This window comes from Miniopterus natalensis, chromosome 5 (genome assembly GCF_054644295.1).
Source record: "Miniopterus natalensis isolate mMinNat1 chromosome 5, mMinNat1.hap1, whole genome shotgun sequence".
Taxonomy (NCBI): Eukaryota; Metazoa; Chordata; class Mammalia; order Chiroptera; family Miniopteridae; genus Miniopterus; species Miniopterus natalensis.
The window spans coordinates 15720031-15740919 of NC_142085.1; the positions used below are offsets into that span (position 1 = coordinate 15720031).

Here is a 20889-nt window from a genome sequence, read left to right on the forward strand (position 1 = left end):
GTCAGTCTGTGCCAGCTTGTGGCCAGGAAGGCTGCTGTTCACATTCTCATACCTTATTAGAAGGACACAGTGAACCTTCAGGAAATGAATGAGGGCTTTGGTGCTCATTCATTTCAGTTCTAAGTAGAACTAAGAGGAGAGGGAGACTTTAGAATAGTTAGAAGGAAATTGCCTTCTCTGAATGGCTTTAGACATGTGAGGATTGCCATCTGTGTGGTCTGGGTTCAGTCCAGTCATACTGGACACCAAAGGTTGGTTGAAGTAACTTATAGAGAGGCTTTCTGTAGAGGAATTGTAATTTACAGTACAGAAATTTGATAACTAGAAACATGAAATATTGATGTCACGGGGAGGAAACTCTGTGTGTTTAACAAACAAGTGAAAACCCAGAAGTATGGGGGGAAATTGAAATAAGCAGTATGTGGCTTTAGTCTGTGTATCTAAAGCCCCTAGGCTGGTAGTCAGGAATGTTATTATAGCAGCTGACATTTACTTGCGTATGGAACAGCATAGCTCCCATTTAATAATAAAATATAATTGTATGACCACAGGAGATTAAAAATGTGTAAATGTGACAGCGTTTGCCATACTACACATTTCTTTCAGATGTAGCTAGGTATGTATTCGGGGCCAGAAAAGAAAATCCCCTATAGTTTTGTAAAAACTGCAGGCATCCTCCAAATGGGAGAAAAATCTGGGGGTGATTTTCAGGAAGTGCCCATTTCTTGGTTTGATCAATTTGTATGAATCCTCTTCATATGTATTTTCTTCCTCCTGTGTGTCTGGGCAGCAACACTGGAGGCCCCCAGTGCCCAGGGCCAGGATGGATCTCCTGAGCTGCTGATCCGGTCCCTGGTTGGGGGCCCATCTGCAGAACTCCTCCTGGACTTGGAGCGTGTGCTGTGCCGTGAGGGTGGCCCTGGGGGTGCTGTGAGGCCCCTCCTCAAGCGCCTCCAGCAGGAGACCCAGCCCTTCCTCCTGTTGCTGCGAACTCTGGATGCCCCTGGGCCCAACAAAACTCTGCTGCTGACCGCACTGAGGTGAGGGACCTGTCTGGGCACCATGCATGGGCGTGAGGGGAGCTGGCAGACTACAGGGACTTCACATGTTTCCATCCCCTCACCAGGGTCATGACCCGGCTGCTGGATTACTCTGAGACAATGGCCCTCCCCTGGCATGAGGTCTTGGAACCCTGCCTCAACTGCCTGAGTGGCCCCAGTAGTGACTCTGAGGTACCAGAGCCCAGAGGGTGGGAGAGGGAACGGCAGCCTCTGGGGCCCCAGAGGGCGTAGCACAGCCTTTCTGGATAGGTCTGGACACTGGGAGAGGTGGGTAAGAAGGAGAAGGCTAATGGCATCTAAAAGTCTCCAGAACTGTACGTTTGAAGTACAGGTGTCCATCTTAGATATTGTGGGTTTGGTGCTAGACTACTGCAATGAAGCAAGTATCACAATAAAGCGAGATGTAATCTTTTTGCTGGTGGAGGGTCTTGCCTTTAATTTGTAAAAACTGTAACATCTGTGAAGCGCCATAAAGCTAAACTCAATAAAATGAGGAGTGCCCATGTAAGCCTTTTGGCTGCACCTGGATTTTAGATTCTGGGTAAGGAGAAGCCCACATTTAGCAATCCAAACATTCCTGCTCTCCACCCTTCAGGGTTTGAGAGGCTCAGGCACCAAGGTTGGCTCTTGAGATAGCTTGGCCCTGGCAGAAAAAAGCCTAGGAAGCTGTACTTGGCTCCTGACAACTTACTCTGGAGTCCCCGCACCCCAGTATTCTATTCCTACCTGTCTTTGGTATTCTCCTTCCCCTGGGCTTCTGAGTTTCTCCAAAATCTCAGCCACGATCTTCCCTTTACTAAACCCACCCCTCAACTCTTACATGGCCTGCCCTTGTTTCCCACGTGTTTCTCTCTGTGGCCCTGGGTTCAGATTGTTCAGGAGCTGCTCTGCTTCCTGCATCGCCTGGCCTCGGTGCACAAGGACTATGCAGTGGTGCTCTGCTGCCTGGGAGCCAAGGAGGCCCTCTCCAAAGTCCTGGACAAGCACTCGGCTCAGCTGCTGCTGGCCTGCGAGCTTCGGGACCTGGTGACAGACTGTGAAAAGCATGCCCAGCTCTATAGTAGCCTCACCTCCAGCATCCTGGCTGGCTGCATTCAGGTAAGGCGGCTTGTGGGTAACAGAGCTAAGGGAGACATAAGCCAGAGCAGGGGAAGGGGATTCAGCGTGTGTCCCCGTTTGGTATCCCTGTTTGACATGAGTGGTAGCAAATCTGGGGTATTTGTTTCCCAACCTTTACCCCACATGCTCCTGTTCTTCCAAAATTTGAGGAAAAGTAGGTTGAGTATTCTGTTGCCCCTTGACTCTTTCTCCATACATGTCTTTTATTTTGTTTGTTTTTCTGTGTTTTCCCCTCTTCCCCTTTCCTTTCCCTCTCTTGTTCTGGCTGCAGATGGTGCTGGGCCAGATCGAAGACCACAGGCGAACCCACCAGCCCATCAACATCCCCTTCTTTGACGTGTTCCTCAGGCATCTCTGCCGGGGTTTGTGCCCACCTGCTTTCTCCTGGCTCCCACCCCAGCATCTCTTCTCTTCCCTTCCAGCTTTCTGGTCCCTTTCCTTTTTTCTCAACTAACCGGGCTGTGATCGCCACCCCTTCCCACTGCCCCCAGGCTCCAGTGTGGAAGTGAAGGAGGACAAGTGTTGGGAGAAGGTGGAGGTGTCCTCTAACCCACACCGGGCTGGGAAGCTGACGGACCGCAACCCCAAGACCTACTGGGAGTCCAACGGCAGCACTGGCTCCCACTACATCACCTTGCACATGCACCGTGGTATTCTTGTTAGGTGCGCACCCCATGCACACCCCATCTGTAATCCCCGAGGGACACACTCAAACACATTTTGTGCAGTGAATAGACAGACACATAGACCTGTGCTAGTACAGACATCCCCTCACCCTGAGCCTGGTGACTCGCTCCCCAACAGGTTCAGATGTCACTCCCTGTGCTTGGTGTTGAAGGAGATCAACAGCTTACTTAGCCACTCTGTGGGCATTCGTCTAATGTATACTTGGTGCCAGGCACTGTGCAATGATATGGAGCTATAAGGACAATACGTATGGGACCTGTCATCAGGGCACTTGTGGTCTAGTTGGGGAACCAGGCTGGAAAATCAGTAAGAGCGTAGAGTAAGGAAAAGCATGGTCGACATGTGCACTGGATCATGAGGCCAACTGAGAGGTTAGAAGGAGAGGTAGGCTGGGCTGAGTTTTAAAGTAGAAAATAGCAAGATAAAGAGGACAGCCCAGCTGGGCATGGCTCAGCGGCTGAGCGTCGACCTGGGATCCAGGCGATCGGGGTTCGGTTCCCAGTCAGGGCACATGCCCGGGTTGCGGGCTCGATCGATGACTCTCTCATCATTGATGTTTCTGTCTGTCTCTCTCCCTCTCCTTTCCTCTCTCTGAAATCAATAAAGATATATTAAAAAAAAAAAAAGAAAGAGGACAATGGATATTCTAGGCAGAGGGACAGCATGTGAGCAAAATGAAAGTAAGAAACTGGTGTATTTGGGGGAACTTTAAATAAATGTATTTGGTTGGAATGACGGGTATGTGTCGTGAAGCAGGAGATGAACCAGCAATGTAGGCTGAGCCAAATCACGAAGAGTTCTGTGAGCTAAGAGGTGTGAACTTTATTTTGAAATGTGGGAGAGCCACTGAAGGGTTTTAAGAAGGAAAGAGACAAAACTAGATTTTTTATTATAATTTTTTCAAAATATGTTTTTATTGATTTCAGAGAGAGGAAGGGAGAGGAAGGAGAGAGAGAAACATCAATGATGAGAGAGTCATTGATTGGCTGCCTTCTGCACGCCCCCTCCTGGGGATGGAGCCCACAACCCGGGCATATGCTCTGATGGGGAATCGAACTGTGACCTCCTGATCCTAGGCCGCTGCTCAACCACTAAGCAACACCAGCTGGGCAAAACTAGATTTTTTAATTTAGAAAACTCACTCTGGCATTATGGGAGTTGGGTTGGAGGCCAGCAGAAAAAGTGAAAAGTTTATGCAGTATTCTAGTTGAGAAATGATGACTGTCTTCTGTTAGGCCGAGGGAATAGGAAGAGCCAGGAGGTGATAGACTGGGAGATCTTAGGTGGAGTCTACAGGACTTGTCACTGACCTGATAAGGGAAGCCAGGAGAGGGAGACATCACAGGGCAGTGTTCCAGCTGTGGTACTGGATGGATGGCAGTTTTCTTTCCCAGGGAAGAGAAGTAGGAAGAGCAGGTTTCTGCGGACAGATGATCATCCCATTTGGGCACATTGACTTTGAGGTGCCTGTAGGGCATGACATGGAAATGTCTGTGGGACATTCAGTGTGAAAGCTCAGGAGAGGCGTATAGGGTAGAGATGTGGATTTGGAGTCATTAGGGTATTAATTTTCATTTGAAAGTATGAGTTTAAGTGAAGTCCCTTGGAATATAAATGCAAGAGCAGAGGATCTAAAGAAGTGGTGGGTTGAGGTCGTTTTGAACTAAGTTCAGGGTCCTGATTCTGACTGATTCCTTTCTCCTCTCCCAGGCAGCTGACTCTGCTGGTGGCCAGTGAGGATTCCAGTTACATGCCAGCCAGGGTGGTGGTATATGGGGGTGACAGCACCAGCTGCCTCAACACTGAGCTCAACACGGTGAAGACCCTTGTGATCCCCCTCACCTTATTCCATATCCTGCTGTTTGTCCCAGGGCCTTATCAGAAGGACCCAACCCCTGGGGAATTCCTATATCCCTTCCTCCTTGTAAGCAGTGAGTGGAAATAGAGCTGTGGAGCCGTGTGGATCCATGAGCTCAGTGCTGGAGCAGTGCAGGCACACACCATCACAAACTTGGTTGCTGTCAGCAGTCTTCAGCCCCACCTTTGGAGGTGACAGCTCTTCGTCTTCTCCCTTGCCCCTGCCAGGTGAATGTGGTGCCGTCTGCCAGTCGGGTGATCCTCCTGGAGAACCTGAACCGCTTCTGGCCCGTCATCCAGATCCGCATAAAGCGCTGCCAGCAGGTAGGGCGAGGGCAGAGGTGGGGGCCTGGGCATCAGGAGGAAGCACAGGGTCTTCATAGATTCTGGCTTTCCCAGTATTTGAGGGCCAGGCTCAGGCCAAGATTCCTTCTTGGTCTGGTTGGGGATGGCCCAGGAACCTGTTGAGTCCCAGAGATATAGGACTGTCTCGAGTAGCTCTAGGGAACTTGAGATGTGAGGCCAGGCTTTGGGAGTGGTGGCTTAGGTGACAGATAAGTCTGTGCATGTTACAGGGCGGCATCGACACCCGAGTTCGGGGTGTGGAGGTCCTGGGCCCCAAGCCCACTTTCTGGCCACTATTCCAAGAGCAGCTATGTCGCCGCACATGTCTCTTCTACACAATTCAGGCACAAGCCTGGAGCCGGGACATAGCGGAGGACCGCAGGCACCTCCTCCAGCTCTGTCCCAGGTGGGTGATGCAGGAAGTGGGCAGGGTTGAAGGCAGGAGGGGAGGTGGTTAAGGGAGCAGGACACTGTAAAGGGGATATGCTCCTGAGGGAGTCTGAAAGGTAAAGCATTGGGCCAGGGCATGAGGGGAGAGTGAACATACAGGTGAGAAGGATGTGCTGCTAGGGAAGAGCTAGGGGAGGGGCCGAGCCTGGGGTGAGTAGGAGTTGACTGCACTCCAGGGAATCTGTGCCTTTGGCCCTTGACCACACACTATTTATCCCCAGACTGAACAAGGTTTTGCGCCACGAGCAGAATTTTGCAGATCGCTTCCTCCCTGATGATGAGGCTGCCCAGGCGCTGGGCAAGACCTGCTGGGAGGCCCTGGTCAGCCCCCTGGTGCAGAATATCACCTCCCCCGGTAACCACCCCGACCCCTGGCCCCACTAACCAGCTCCTTGTCACTATTCCCAGGAACTGTCTGGGTTAATGCTCTTGGTTCTCTTGGTTCCTGTCTTTACCCCTGAAGGCCTGTCACCCCAGTGTTCCTTTCCTTCCTCCAGAAATTCCTCCCTGAGACTCTGGTATTTGAGTCTTCCCTCCACCTCACCCCCAGCCTGTTACCATGTCCCCAGACCGAGCTGAAGCAGGCCTCCGTGGGAGGGGGGCTATGGTTGTGGTGTCCCTCCAAACCTTTTTGTACAATTGCTCCTCTCTCCTCCTGGGCTGTTCGTTCCCCCATTTCCCATGGGGACCTGTTCTGACCTATCTTTTAGACACGGAAGGCGTGAGCTCCCTGGGATGGCTCCTGGGTCAGTACTTAGAGCAGAGGGAGAGCTCTCGGAACCCCCTGAGTCGAGCAGCATCCTTTGCCTCTCGAGTTCGTCGCCTTTGCCACTTGCTGGTGCATGTGGATCCTCCTCCTGGGCTTTCTCCTGAGTCATCTGCTAAGCCCTGTAAGTCCCAGCCGTGGCAGTGGAGCTGAGAATCTGGGCAGTGGTATTATTTGGCTCCTCCCCTCCTGGGTTTTGCTCTTCCTTGCTGCTTTGTTATGGGCATTTCCCAGGGACAGTATCCAAGACCCCGGGACATACCCGGGGGCTGAGATGAAACTCCTTGCTTTGTCCTCTGTCTCCACAGTCAGCAAGAACAGTAAGGGTCAGGATCGGAGCCCCGGACCTTCACCAGTTCTTCCAAGCAGTAGCCTGAGGAACATAACTCAGTGCTGGCTAAGTGTGGTGCAGGAGCAGGTGCGCAGAAGGAAGCTGAACTCGGAGGAAGGGGTGGTCTGTTAGGCTGGCCGAATACTGGGACTTTCCTTTTTTTTTGTTAATCCTTACCCGAAGATATTTTTTCCATTGATTTTTAGAGAGAGTGGAAGGGGAGGCAAGGCAGGGGGACAGAAACATCCATGTGAGAGAGACATATCTATTGGTTGCCTCCAGCACATGCCCCGAGGGGGGCTGGGGAATTGAACCCTCAACCTAGGTATGTGCCCTTTACCAGGAATCAAACTGCACCCTTCGGTGCACAGGCCGATACTCTAACCATGGAGCTACACCAGCCAGGGCTGGGACTTTCCTTTTATATTTCTTGCTTTTTCTCCTCAGGTCAGCAGGTTCCTGGCTGCAGCCTGGAGGGACCCAGACTTTGTGCCCCGTTACTGTGCACTCTATGAGCACTTGCAGAGAGCAGGCTCAGAGCTCTTTGGGCCTCGGGCAGCCTTCACACTGGCCCTGCACAGTGGTTTCTCCGGCGCTTTGCTGCAACAGTCCTTCCTCACCGCTGCTCACGTGAGTACCACCAGACTCCCAGTCAGCAGGGCTGTAAGCTCATGCCAAGGCTCATCTCTCTCTCTGCCCTTTCATCTCCTTTCACTCTCCACTCTCCTCCACTCCCTTTTCGTGGTTCACCGGTCCCCTTTCCATTGCCCCAGATGAGTGAGCAGTTTGCCAGGCACATCGACCAGCAGATTCAGGGCTGCCTGATTGGCACAGCCCCTGGAGCAGACATGCTGGGACAACTTCAGCGCCACCTGGAGCCCATCATGGTCCTTTCTGGCCTGGAGCTGGCCACTACTTTTGAACACTTCTACCAGTGAGTGAAGGTCTGCAAAGCAGGTGATGGGAGGCCTAGAGTCTAGAGAGGGTGAAGATTTGAGTCTTAGGAAGAGGACACAGGAGGATGCAGTGGGGAGGAGAGATTAAGATCCAGAGATGCCGTGGCATTGGTGGGAAGGGAATGGGAAGGAAGAGGGGAGATAGGGCTGTGACCCAGGTTGGCTGCAACAGAGGGACCTACGTTCTGGAGTGGGAGGCCGGCGCCCTGCCGAGTGCCACACTGAGGCCAGGCCTGGCTGTGTGTGCTGCAGGCACTACATGGCGGACCGTCTCCTGAGCCTGGGCTCCAGTTGGCTGGAGGGGGCCGTGCTGGAGCAGATCGGTTCCTGCTTCCCCAACCGCCTCCCCCAGCAGATGCTGCAGAGCCTGAGCACCTCCGAGCGGCTGCAGCGCCAGTTTCATCTCTTCCAGCTCCAGCGGCTCGACAGGCTGCTCTTGGAGCAGGAGGATGAGGAAGAGCAGGGCCTGGAAGGGGAGGAGGTAAGAGCAGGGGAAAAGAGCAGGGGGAATGGGAGGTGGGAGAAGGGAGGCAAGCGCCCTGAAATCCTTCTGTCTCTCAGGAGGAAGAGGAGGAAGAGGAGGCTGGGAAAGAACTATTTTTTGAAGACCCAAGTCCGACAGTTTCTATACTGGTCCTGTCACCACGCTGCTGGCCGGTCTCCCCACTCTGCTACCTGCACCATCCTAGAAAGTGCCTGCCCACAGAACTCTGTGATGCCCTTGACCGCTTCTCCAGTTTCTACAGCCAGAGTGAGAGACGGGGACAGGCAGTTGGAGACGGGGGTGAGATCCGGGGTGGCAGGAAAGGAAGAGGAGAGGACCTTTGGACAGGAATGCACAGATATGAAGAAACAGTCTCTAGGGACAGCAGTCTCCTAGGGAAGGGCGAAGAAGGGTGGGTTAGATTTTCATTAATTTCTCATCATTTCCTTCAACTTTGTATGAATTGGTTCTATTTTTCTAACTTCAAGTTGCATGCTTAGTCTTTTCAGACTTCTTTTTAAGTAAAGATATTTAAGGCTATTTATTTCCTTCTCAATATTGATTTAGCTGCATTCTAAGATTTTGGGGTTTTTAAAATTTTTTATTAAGATATAAGTAGTATTCAGTAGAGTGCACACATCTTAATTATGACTTAGTGAGTTTTATATCCGTATGCATTCCCTTAACCACCCCCCAGATCAAGATGCAGAAAACTTCCAGCACCTAGAAAGCTTCCTCCTTCATGTCTTCTAGTCAGAATCTTCTTCCAAGAAGAACCGTTGTTCTTCCCTTTGTTACCGTAGATTTTTGCCTGTATTTGAACATCATATAATTGGAATCAGAGAGTATATATTCTGCTGAATCTAATTTCCTTCACTCAGCTTAATGTGTGTGGGAGTGATCCAGGTTGTCAGTTGTATCATTACTTTGTTCTTTTGTACCGCTGAGTCCTACTCCTTTGTAGGAAGGCATTTACCCCTTCTGCTGCTGATGGACGTTTGGGATGTGGAACAAGTTTTTATAACGTATTTTTATTGTTTAGGTCATAGAATTTTCTAACTTTCAGTATTATTTTTTCTTTGACTTACTAGTTTTCCAGGAGTAGATTTTAAAAGTTCCAGGCAGAGTTTTGTTTGTTTCGTTTGTTTTGTTTGTGCAGTACTCTTTCTGTTTGCGATTTCAACCTTCGTTCCATTGTGGCCGAAGACCACGGTTTCACTGATGCTGAATCTTTGCCAGTTATTGAAACTTCCTTTATGGCCAGGTAGATGGTCAGATTTTATAAGTGTTCCATGTGTGATTTAGAAGAATGTGTTTTTCAGCTGCTGGCTACAAGATTACACATACTCCACTCAACTGACCTTGTTAATTGTATTGTTCAGATATTCTGTAACCTTACTTATTTTTGTCTGCTTGATCTATTACTGAGAGAGGTGTGCTCTAATCTATTATGGTAGTGAATTTTTAAACTAAATATGTAAATTTTGCTTTATGGATTTTGACATACAACTTTAGAATTATTTAATAGTGCCGCTAATAGAACTTTCTGCAGTGATGGAAAAGTTCTGCACTGTTCAATATGATAGACATTTGTCGCTGTTGAGTACTTGAAATGTGACTGTGGTTTGGCTGGGGCACTGATTATTTAATTTTATTTACTTTTTAACCAGTTTAAATTTAAGTAGCCACATGTGGCTACTGGCTGTCACAATGGACTGTGCAGGCTTAGAATAATCATGGTTAATGGAACCTTATTATTATGGAGTGAACTTCTTTCTAGTAAAGTTCTTAAAGTCTGTTTTTATCCAGTACTAATAATGCCAGCTTTCGTTGGTTACTATCTTTCTGGTACATCTTTTTCTATCCTTTTACTTTTTGTTTGGATTGATCATTCTTTTAGGTCTCTTTTATTGTGACAAAATATGCATCACATAAAATTTGTCTTTTTAACCATTTTAAGTGTACATCTTAGTTACCTTTCTACTTAAAAATTTTTATTTGTAAGTAATTTCTAGTTTACAGAAAAATTATAAGATTATTACAGAGAACACCCACATACTGTATTCAAATTTACCCTTTGTTAACATTTTGCCCATTTTGCTTTTATCATTTGCTCTTTGTGTATATATGTGCATATAGAAATGTGTGTATATGTGTGCACATATAACCTTGTATTTATGCATGCGTATACCTGTATGTGCGTGCATGCACATATACACACACACACACACACACACATATATGGGCATACACACACATGTATGTATATGCCCATATATGGGTGTGTGTGATATATATGTATATACATATATATATATATATGAGAGTAAATTGCACATATGCTGGTCTTTTGCCCATAAATACTTTAATATATATGTCCTAAGAGTATATATTTCCTAAGAATAAAGGTATTCTCTTACATAACCATAATTCACTTATCAATTTCAAAAATTTGACATTGGGATAATACTTTAATCTTCTTTCCATATTCCAATTTTGTCAATGGATTCCATGTGTCTTTTTCTCTCTTTTTTTTTTTAGACTCCTTTAATCTGGAACAATTCCTAAACCTTTCTTTGCCCTTTATGGCAATGATATTTTTGGATAATACAGTCCTTTTAAGTTTTCTAAATAGTTTCTCATTTTAAATTTGTATGATAGTTCCTCATGATTAGATTTAGGTTATGCATCCCTGGCCAGAATACTAAGTAAGTGACATTATATGCTTCTCAGGGTATCACATTTGTAAGCACACAATTTCCACCTGTCCTCCTTTTGGGATGTTAATTTTGATAGCCTGGGCAAGAGGTTAGTTGATTTCTTCACTGTATAGGTAATATATTCCCCCCTTGCTACTATTAATAAGCAGTCTGTTGGGGGAGATACTTTAAAACCATGCCAATATTCTACTCTCATCAGAATTTCCTGCAGTATCATTTTACTTTCAACTTTTCTATGCTCTTATATTTTAGACATGTGTTTTGTAAATACCTAGAATTTGTTTTTTATTCGACTCATAATCTCTCTTTTTGAGTTGTTGATTTTAGCCTATTTATAATTACTATGAGTAACCATATATTGGGTTTTATTTCTAACTTCTTTTGTGTTTTAGTTTATCCTTTTTATATTTTAAAATTTTAGTAATTTCATATACACAACAGAATGTGGGGGTTGGCAAAAGTAGGTTCACCATTGTAAGTACATGGAACAGTTTATTCTTGTATTATTTATTATTGTAATACTTATTTGTATTACAATTGTAAGTCTACTTTGCCCACCCCCTGTATATAAAACACATATAGTTAAAAGAGTAGATTGAACACCTTTATAGATCTGATTCTATGCTGAGTTTTTTGTGATTTTTTTTTTCCTTTTCGATTGATTTTTTAAAAACTCCTTTTTTTGTTTATATCTGTTCTGGAAGTTGTGCATTCTATTTTTATAGTTGATTACTCTTATATTTTTAACCTATATGTTTGATTTGTTAATATCACTTCCCACATTCTTGAATAATAAAAGGACCATAGAAAAATCTTAATTCCAGATCTTGCTGTTACTGTTGTTCAGTATTTTAGAATTATCTATTTTTAGGCATTATTATTATTGTTTTATTCAGTTGATGTTTAGATTTGCCAGCATACCAGCTGCTTTAGTCACCATTCCTTTTGCATCCTGATCCTTCTTTTCAAGTTCATTTTTTCCCCTAAAGTCTGTCCTTTAGAAGTTTCCTCGTTGAGGGAGTATTGGTAGAAAACTATAATTTTTTTGTTGGAGAATGGTTTATTTTCGGCCTCATTTAAAAGATCTTTTCATTATGATAAATTTAAGACATACACAAAAGTAGACAGAATAAACTCCAGTGTAGCAACATAAATCAGTTCATGGCCAATCTTGTTTCATGTCTATCCCCACCCACTTACCCAGCCTCGAAACTGAAAAGATAAGGACTCTCCTTTTAAAGGCAAGGACACTACAGTTGTCAAATCTTTAAGTTAACAATTCCTAATATCATTAAATACACATTTAGGGTTCATGTTTCCCTAATTGTCTGGAATTTTTAAAATTAGGCGTTGCCCTAGCCGGTTTGGTTCAGTGGTTAGAGCATTGGCCCGCGGACTGAAGGGTCCTGGGTTCAGTTCCAGCCAAGGGCACGTGCTTTGGTTGCAGGCTCCCTCCCCAGCCCTGGTCGGGGTGTGTGCAGGAGGCAACCAATTGATGTGTCTCTCTCACATCAATGTTTCTCTCTCTCTGCCCTGCCCCTTTCCACTCTGAAAAAGCAATGGAAAAAATATATTCGGGTGAGGATTAAAAATAATAATAAAATTAGGTGTGTTTTTTTGTTTATTGAGAATCCAAACAAAGCCCATACATTGCATTTGATTTGGTTCTATTTTCCATCTCCCTCAATCTACGGATTCCTGTCTCCCTTTTTTTCCCTTACCCCTTTTGCGATTGTTTGTGGAGGAAACTGGGTTGTTTGCCAAATAGAGTTGTTAACAGGCTGGATTTTTCTGGTTGTATCCATGTGGTGACCGCTAGCATGCTCCTTCGCCTCCTTTATTTCCTGAAAACTGATAATCAGCTGTAGTAGCTCATTCAGATTTGGATTTGATTTCTTGGGCAGGAACACTCCATAGGTGGTATTGCATGCTTCTCCCTGGCAGCGTGTTAACTCCGGCTGTCTTTCTGTGTTGTTAGGGTGGATCAGTGGGTGTCAGTGTTGTTAGTCTGATGTACACGTTACATACAGTCTCCCATCAGCTTTTCACTGGACAGTCATTCATTATGGCATAGGTCTATCATCTCATTAGGAGTTACGAACTAGTGATATTCTACTCTTATCATTTCTTCTTCATGTATTAGCTGGAATGCTTTTTATAAAGAGAAACTTTTCTCATCAACTTTTTAGTTGCCTTAAAGTACAGGAAAAGCTCTCTTTTTTCCTCCTCCCCTTTATTTTGAACCAGTTTTCAAAATAATGTGTTGGTTCTCTAGCATCCTCCAAAGATGACCAATGAGGTCTTCTAAAAATATATCATCATTGTGAATTCATGGATTTAAAAAAGGAATTCATGTGTTTCAGTCCATCACAGGTATTATTATTTTTTTTAATGTTCAAATTGTCCCATCTTTGGCCAGAGAGCACCTCTCAGGTTGGCTCCTTTTGGTACTCTCCCCCTTTCACAGCATCCTTGCTTTCTAGTATGAGCAAACATCCCAGGCTCACCTTGACTGAGCTGGGACACACGACGAGGAAGAGACCCAGCCTCGTGGGTCTGTATAGCTTGTCAGCTCCTTACGGGCAAAACCCAGGTTTCTGGTGCTTCTTCTGTGGAGCCTGTCTGACACAGGACTGGGCACAGGGTGGGCTCCAGATACCTGTGGCTTGTCAGGGAGGCATCACAGAAGACGCTGCGCTTTAGAAGCTGTAAATGCCAGAGTGAGAGACTAGCAGGAGCAATCCTTAACTAATAGCACACCACCTTTACCTCAACGCCTAACTCCTGTCTCCCCCATTCTTTGTCGCCACCCTTCTCCTCGACACTTGTCCAGGTCAGAACCATCCAGTCCGGGGACCACATCGGCGACTGCAGTGGACGTGGCTGGGCCGGGCTGAACTGCAGTTTGGGGACCAGACCCTTCATGTGTCCACCGTGCAGATGTGGCTGCTGTTGAATTTCAATCAGATGGAGGTGCCTCAGCTCCTCCGCCTCTCTGTCTTCGCTTCCTCTTGTCTACCACTGCTCTCCTAAACTCTGTTCCTCCCATTCTTTCTGCCCACTTCTGACCCGCCCTGTTTCTCCTCACCAGGAGGTGTCAGTAGAAACCTTGCTGAAGAATTCTGACCTCACCCCACAGCTACTGCTCCAGGCACTCCTGCCCCTCACCTCTGAGAATGGCCCTTTGACCCTGCATGAGGGACAAGACTTTCCACATGGGGGTAGGTCAGTGGGGCTGGCCCAAGACTCTTCATAGCAGGTGGGGCTCCCAGGGCTGGGTAGTGTAGTAGGGAATGAGAATGGGGTCCCCCTTTCTGTCCCTCCCCTTCCTTGGGTACTAACTGGAAGTGAGTTCCAGGTGTGCTGCGGGTTCGTGAGCCTCGGCCCCAGCCCTGTGGGGAGACCCTGTGGCTGATACCTCCCCAGAAGTACCTGGATGTAGAGAAGGATGAGGGCCGAACCCTGGAACAGAAGAGAAACCTCTTGAGCTGTCTTCTTGTCCGTATTCTCAAAGCCCATGGGGAGAAGGGCCTCCACATTGATCAGCTGGTTTGCCTGGTAGGCAGAGGGGGGTATGTAAAGTGAGGGGAGGGAGGGAGCTGTGCCTGGGATTGGAGGTGAGAGCCAGGGGTCACCACAGGGAAGGGAAACTCTCAGTATGAGACCTTGTAGGGTGACATTTCTGTCTGGGTTTTCTGTTCCTGACAGGGCAGGTAGACTGAAGCTAGAGACAAGACGTGAGTGTTTACCCTGTCCAGGTCCTAAATCTAAGAGTTTGCATTATTAAGTCATTTAATCCACACAACAATTCTGTGCAATAGATGGTATTATTATTACTATCATTCCCATTTGACAGATTAAAAAAATGAGGCATGAGAGAGTTAGTAACTTATCTGTAGTCACACAGCTAGTAAGTGGCACAGCTGGGCATCGAACCTAGGCAGGCTGGCTCCTCTAGGTAACAGTGGCCTGCCTATTTCCTCTCCTCCCGTCCAGGTGCTGGAAGCCTGGCAGAAGGGTCCAAATCCTCCCGGGAGCCTGGGACGCACTGTTGCGGGAGGAGTAGCCTGTACCAGTACAGATGTTTTCTCTTGTATCCTGCACCTCCTGGGCCAGGGCTATGTGAAACAGCGTGATGACTGGCCCCACATCCTGATGTATGCCACCCCAGAGCCCATGGGGCCCTGCTGGGGTCAGGCGGAGATCCCCTTCTGCAGCAACCAAACCACCGAGACCTCCAAACCTAGGTAGCCACCCACAGCCACAGCCCCCTGCTGCAGGGGCTCCAAACCAGTAGAGAGCGATGGGCTCCCCGTGACAGATGGCACCTCAGTAACTTGGGAGGGGCTCGACTTCCTTATGGAAAAGCCCTTCATTTCTTTCTTTGCCTAACCCCATTTTCCCTTTCCTCGAATTTCCCCAATTCGATCATACTCATTCCTCCTCCCAGTGCCGCCACCCCCTTCCTTTCCTTCTAATCAAGGGCCTTGCTGTCTCCATCCTCCTAGAATTAGCCCTTAGCAAGGGACCCAGACATGTAAGCTCCTTTATGTATGTCTCTCATTCTAAGCAAATACGCAGTATGTATGGAGTGCTAACTGTGTACTCTGCTCAGTGAAATATACAGACTAGTTTATGGGAAGCCTGTTCTACAGAGGAATTTGCCATAGCTGTCCCCTAATTAGCTAAAACTTTTTACATCTGATCCAGTGCACCAGAAGTTTTTATGGCATCGCTTCGATGCCTGTTACATGCATTAAGTGTAAAGTGAATTTTCTGGAGTAATCTTTCTCCAACTTTTACATGCGTACACATCACCTTGCAATCCTGTTAAAATGCAGATCCGGATTCAGCAGAGCTCCCTCTCACACCTGTGCTGCTGGTCCACAGACCACACTCTTTTTCACCAGACATGCTGGTAGCATTTTGGGCAGGACCTACAGTGAGACTGTAGGTCAGTTAGCATCCTGACGCCTGCCCACTAGATTCCTGTAGTGCCCACAGTCATTGCAACAGCCAGCCCAACCCCCGTACCTACAGATGCTTCTGTGGAGGACCCTGCTGTGACATTGGTTTGTGGGGTTATTCTCAGGCTAGTTAAGCAAGCATGAGCAGGGGTATGCAAGCGGGGAGCCAGGGAACAGGTGGGGTTGAGTTAGTAGCTTGCGTAAGCAGGGCCAGGAGACTGACCACTGACTCTTCTCTGCCCCCAAGCCCAGAAGCTGTGGCCGCCCTGGCATCTCTTCAGCTTCCTGCAGGCCGCACCATGAGCCCCCAGGAGGTAGAAGGGTTGATGGAGCAGACCGTGCGGCAGGTGCAGGAGATGCTGAACCTGGAGCCAGATGTGGCTCAGCACCTGTTGGCTTATTCCCATTGGGGTGCTGAACAGCTGCTGCAGAGCTACAGTGATAACCCCCAGCCACTGCTGCTGGCAGCTGGGCTGTGGGTCCCCCAGGCCGAGGCTGTCCCTACACGCCCTGACCACTGCCCTGTGTGTGTCAGCCCCCTGAAGCCCGATGACGACTTGCCCTCTCTCTGCTGTATGCACTACTGCTGCAAGGTGAGCCCCGCCAGCTCTCTCCTGCCCTGGCTTTCTACTCGATTGCAGTTCCTTGGCAACTATTGGTTCTAGCCTCAGCACTGCCATTGCCTACGCTGGGAGTGTGGGACAAGTCTCTTAGTCCCTCTTAAACTAGTTTTATCATCTGCCTTGACATTCTGAAGGATGCTTGTTAGGATCCATTGATATGCATCAGTGGCTCTTAAACTTGGCTGCATATTATAATTGCTGGGAGCTTCTAAAGTTCCCGATGCTCATGCTATACCCCAGGGCAATTACAGAATCTCTGCAGGGGAAACCCAGGTATGTGGAGCTTTAAATGCTCCTTGGGTGATTCCGAATTTGAGAACAACTACACACACACCTCTCACACATGCAGGTCACACACACAATACACATTAAGGCACTTTGTCAACGAGAAGCGTTATTAAACTGGTGATGGTTTATGGTTTCCTTTTCACCATTCAAGTCTATCTTAGAATATCATCACTTCTTTTATATGGGTGGGGCAAAAGTAGGTTTACAGTTCATATGGAAAATAATAATAAATAATAATACAGGAATAAACTGTTTCATGTACTCACAACTATAAACCTGCTTTTGCCCCACCCTGGTATGTACTCTCATTTAATACAAAAATAAAAATAAGTGGTGTAAACCAGAAGATAGCATAGAAGTAGAAGGGAATTGGGGGAAGGCAGTTCGCTGCTGTCAGGCTGACGCAGAGAAGGCCAGAGGTTGGGGAGTGGGTACTTAGTCTTCAGAGGCAGGGAGGAGGGGCTGAGGCGCCGGGAACTTCCATGCTGAGGGTCTGATACTCCCTACCTCCCAGCTCTTAGCACGGGGGACCAAGCCCACATACATTAGCTTAACATGATGAGTGCCCTTGTTGCCAGGAATTGTCGCTGCCTCTCTAAACAGCATCTCCAGTGGTATGTAATCTGGGACAGGTGCATTGCTCGTGTCAGTACCTTTTCTCCTTCCCTTTTCTCCGCTTCAGGTTACTCTTCTCACATAGGTGCCTATGCTCCTTTTTTTCCAGGTTCTTACTTCCTTGGCACTTCCATTTTTTTAATTCAACTAATATTTGTCATGGATTTACTGTGTGCATAGCCCTGGGTGCTGAATGAGGAAGTGGGAAAATCCAAGCAAGAAGTGACCCAAGGGCTGGTAATAACAGCTAATAGTCACGGGACTCACTTAGGGCCTTTGTGCTCACATGCATTCTCTTGCTTGGTTCCCATCCTAGTTTGTGAAGCAGGGATTTGTGATCCCCTTTCACAGACCGCAGATGGAGGCACAGGGAGGAGAAGGAGTTTGCCCAGGGTCAGGATTGGCTTTGGGCAGTCTCATCCAGGTCCCTCCCTCCTCGCTCTTAGGATAAGCACAGGGAAGAGACTACAGTGGGGTCATGCTGTTGGAAGTGACTAGGGTTAGAAGTGGGCTGAGGCCCTTGTCAGAAACTGGACTGGGGAGGTTGGGGAAGGCCAGTCTGAGGAGATGGATCTCTGGGGGAGAGTGGCCGACAGGGAAGTGCGGTGAAGCGATGCGACAGTGGTAGGAAAGGAGGTTTGGCAGGTGCACAGGGCCTGATAGGGTGGGATTGGCACACAGTGGGTTTTACTATAGGGGAAGCCATGGTGGGTTTAAGCGGGGGAATGGTTTGATCTGATTGATATTTTTGAAAGGATCACTTTGTGGAGAAAAGGCTTGGACAAAGCAAGAGTGGAAGCAGAGACCCATTGGGAAACTTGTACAAACAGGCAAGAGAAGGTGGTTGTTTGGCCTAGGGACAGAGGGGAAGAGAGGAGTGGATGGGTTGGGCTGCGTTTGGAGGTAGAACAGGAAGGGCATGGGGAGTGGAAGTGGGGGCTTAGAACAAGGGAATTTAGGAGGAGAAGGATTCCTGGGTTTTTGACCTGAGCATCTAGGTGGATAGGATGTGTCATTTTGCACTGAGTTGGGAGAAATGTCAGGCCTGGGACTGGGGAAAGAGAACAGGTTTTTGAGGGGGAAATGAAGACTTTTGTGTCCATGAAGTTTGAGCTGCTTGTTGGAGACCTGTGTGGGACTGGCAAGTAGACAGTAGGTTTTCAAATTTAGAATTCAGTAGAGAGGCCTGGTTGGTATCACCCAGGGGGAGAGAAGCAGGCCCAGGGCATTGAACTTGGGGCACCCTCACCCCATACCGATGTGGAGACGAGGAGCCTGAAAATGCCACTGAGAACAGGGTGATGAAGTCCCAGCTGAGGAGGAGTCTATGAATAAGTCACAGCAGAATGTCACAAATGAAGTGCAGGAGGACTCAGGGCAGGGAAACCCTGGGGTCTGGAGCAGTTGGAGGTGGCTTCCCAGGGTAAGCCTGGAATGGCAGGTGGGATTGTCAGAGCGCCCAAGACCCAGTTCCAGTTGGGCTGGGCAACAGGGACAGCATGAGCTAAAAGCCAGCCCAGAACAGAGGGGCTCCCAAGGGCAGTGAGATGTCAGCCAGGCTGTCCTCTGTGGCTGCAAGGGATCCTGCTGCCTCTGTGCCTGAAAGCCGTCTGAATTTGGAGACATTGCCTCTGTTTTATCTTGGAAATACAGAAATTTTGCATTCAACTCCCTAATTTATCTGGGTTTCTTTCACTATATAAAAAGGAGTTTGTTTTGTTTTTGTTTAGTACTTTCCTCTCAGTAAAATAGTCAGTACACTGCTTCCCATTTATCCTGGAGCTTTGGTACCACAGATACAGGTCCTCCCTAGGGGTCAGATGCATCGTTTTGGAAAGCTAAGCTGTTGGCAGTGTGAGGGAAGGGGTTGTTAGTGGAGTATTTTAGGAGGCTCAGGCTGCTGATCATGCATAAACCAAGTGGATTTGATGGGGAGAGACAGGGTGGGAAGGTTTATGGGGACCAGCTCCTGCAGCAGTTTAGGAGAGGACATTGGCCTGGTTTAGGGTGAGGCAGTGACATGGGTGCAACACAAGGATTCAAGAGATCTGAGGGTTCTGACCCTGGGACTGGAAGGGAGCCGAGTGCCGTTTATCAGGATTTGGGAGATGCAGTGGGCAAGTCTGTTTTGTGGAGAAGAGCTGAGTCTGGGAGGACAGAGCCTCCAGACGGGCATTGAGGTGAACAAATGGAGCCAGGAGAGGCGACAGCTATGTTTTCAGTGTCTGAGGCCACCCAGTGGGGAAGGGGACCCACCTCTCTGGCCTCCTTCCTCTCTGACCTTTTTGCTCTCTCCAGTTTTTAGAACTTGAGTCTTCTTTTTTAAATTCTCTTTACCCACCCCCTCCATGCTCATCCCAACAGTAATTATAATTAGGCTGTTCTCCTGGCCCACATGTCCTCAGAGACAACTGTAATTTGGGCCAATCCCAGGAAAATCAATGGAAGCCAGAAAGATTAGGGTCAGTTTTGAGGCAGGCTTATCTCTGGCCTTCTGCATCATGGAGGAGAGGTGCTAGATGAGTGACCAGGATACTGGCTCCTTGTGCTGCTCCCACCCTGTTCCTGAGCTGCCCCTCCTTTCCCTCCCAGTCTTGCTGGAATGAGTATCTGACAACTCGAATCGAGCAGAACCTTGTGATGAATTGCACCTGCCCCATTGCTGACTGCCCTGCCCAGCCCACGGGAGCCTTCATTCGTGCCATTGTCTCCTCACCAGAGGTCATCTCCAAGGTACACCCTCCTCTGAGAGCGGCTCCGGTGCACAGCCAGAGGGGCAGACCCCAGGGAATGGGCTGACTTGCGAGGTGCTGGGGGTCCTGGAGCTATGGCATCCTGGAGAGCCATGCACTCACCAGGTGGCACCTGTGTCCCCACAGTATGAGAAGGCCCTCCTGCGTGGCTATGTGGAGAGCTGCTCCAACCTGACCTGGTGCACCAACCCCCAGGGCTGTGACCGCATCCTGTGCCGCCAGGGCCTGGGCTGCGGTACCACCTGCTCTAAGTGTGGCTGGGCCTCCTGCTTCAACTGTAGCTTCCCTGAGGTGGGTGCCCACCCCTGCCCTGATGCTGAGCCAGGACCCACACCCCTCCCTGCTCAGCACTGCCCCCTGCCCCACACACGCAGATTCTGCCTTGTTCTCATCTTCTGCCATGGAATTGAGCTCTGGTCGTCCTCCAAATGGTACCTCCCTCCCTCCTGCTCTCTCTCCCACACCAGCAGGAGGGCTGCCCTCAGTAAGGGCAGGACTGTCCTCACCTTCCTCTCCTGGTCTAGGCACACTACCCTGCCAGCTGTGGCCATATGTCTCAGTGGGTGGATGATGGTGGCTACTACGATGGCATGAGTGTGGAGGCCCAGAGCAAGCACCTGGCCAAGCTCATCTCTAAGCGCTGTCCCAGCTGTCAGACTCCCATCGAGAAGAACGAGGGGTGTCTGCAGTAAGAAGGGGGTACTCTGGGCCCTGGGGGAGTCAGCAGGCACAAGAGAGGGTAGGAGGCCTGGTAGTAAGAAGGGGCAATGGTGCTTACCCGGAAGCTGAGCAACAAGGGCAGTTACTCAACCTTACCCTTTCTTGGCACCCTCCAGGGTGATTCCTGGACCTCATGTTCCTTCCCTC

General features: G+C 48.4%; 1 protein-coding gene across 1 annotated transcript in view; it reads left to right on the forward strand.

Moving 5' to 3' along the window:
* Positions 1 to 20889, forward strand: part of CUL9 (cullin 9) — a 34603-nt gene that overhangs the window by 10651 nt on the left and 3063 nt on the right. Inside the window, exons 11-33 of the mRNA XM_016212792.2 lie at positions 791 to 1040; positions 1127 to 1232; positions 1932 to 2159; positions 2452 to 2542; positions 2672 to 2843; positions 4578 to 4683; positions 4953 to 5048; positions 5300 to 5475; positions 5741 to 5874; positions 6230 to 6409; positions 6594 to 6703; positions 7064 to 7246; positions 7390 to 7550; positions 7825 to 8053; positions 8134 to 8323; positions 13610 to 13749; positions 13868 to 13997; positions 14135 to 14334; positions 14773 to 15023; positions 15991 to 16336; positions 19862 to 20002; positions 20149 to 20313; positions 20547 to 20710. Coding sequence (XP_016068278.2) covers positions 791 to 1040; positions 1127 to 1232; positions 1932 to 2159; positions 2452 to 2542; positions 2672 to 2843; positions 4578 to 4683; positions 4953 to 5048; positions 5300 to 5475; positions 5741 to 5874; positions 6230 to 6409; positions 6594 to 6703; positions 7064 to 7246; positions 7390 to 7550; positions 7825 to 8053; positions 8134 to 8323; positions 13610 to 13749; positions 13868 to 13997; positions 14135 to 14334; positions 14773 to 15023; positions 15991 to 16336; positions 19862 to 20002; positions 20149 to 20313; positions 20547 to 20710 — 3949 coding nt within the window. The remainder of the gene's footprint in view (positions 1 to 790; positions 1041 to 1126; positions 1233 to 1931; positions 2160 to 2451; positions 2543 to 2671; positions 2844 to 4577; positions 4684 to 4952; positions 5049 to 5299; positions 5476 to 5740; positions 5875 to 6229; positions 6410 to 6593; positions 6704 to 7063; positions 7247 to 7389; positions 7551 to 7824; positions 8054 to 8133; positions 8324 to 13609; positions 13750 to 13867; positions 13998 to 14134; positions 14335 to 14772; positions 15024 to 15990; positions 16337 to 19861; positions 20003 to 20148; positions 20314 to 20546; positions 20711 to 20889) is intronic.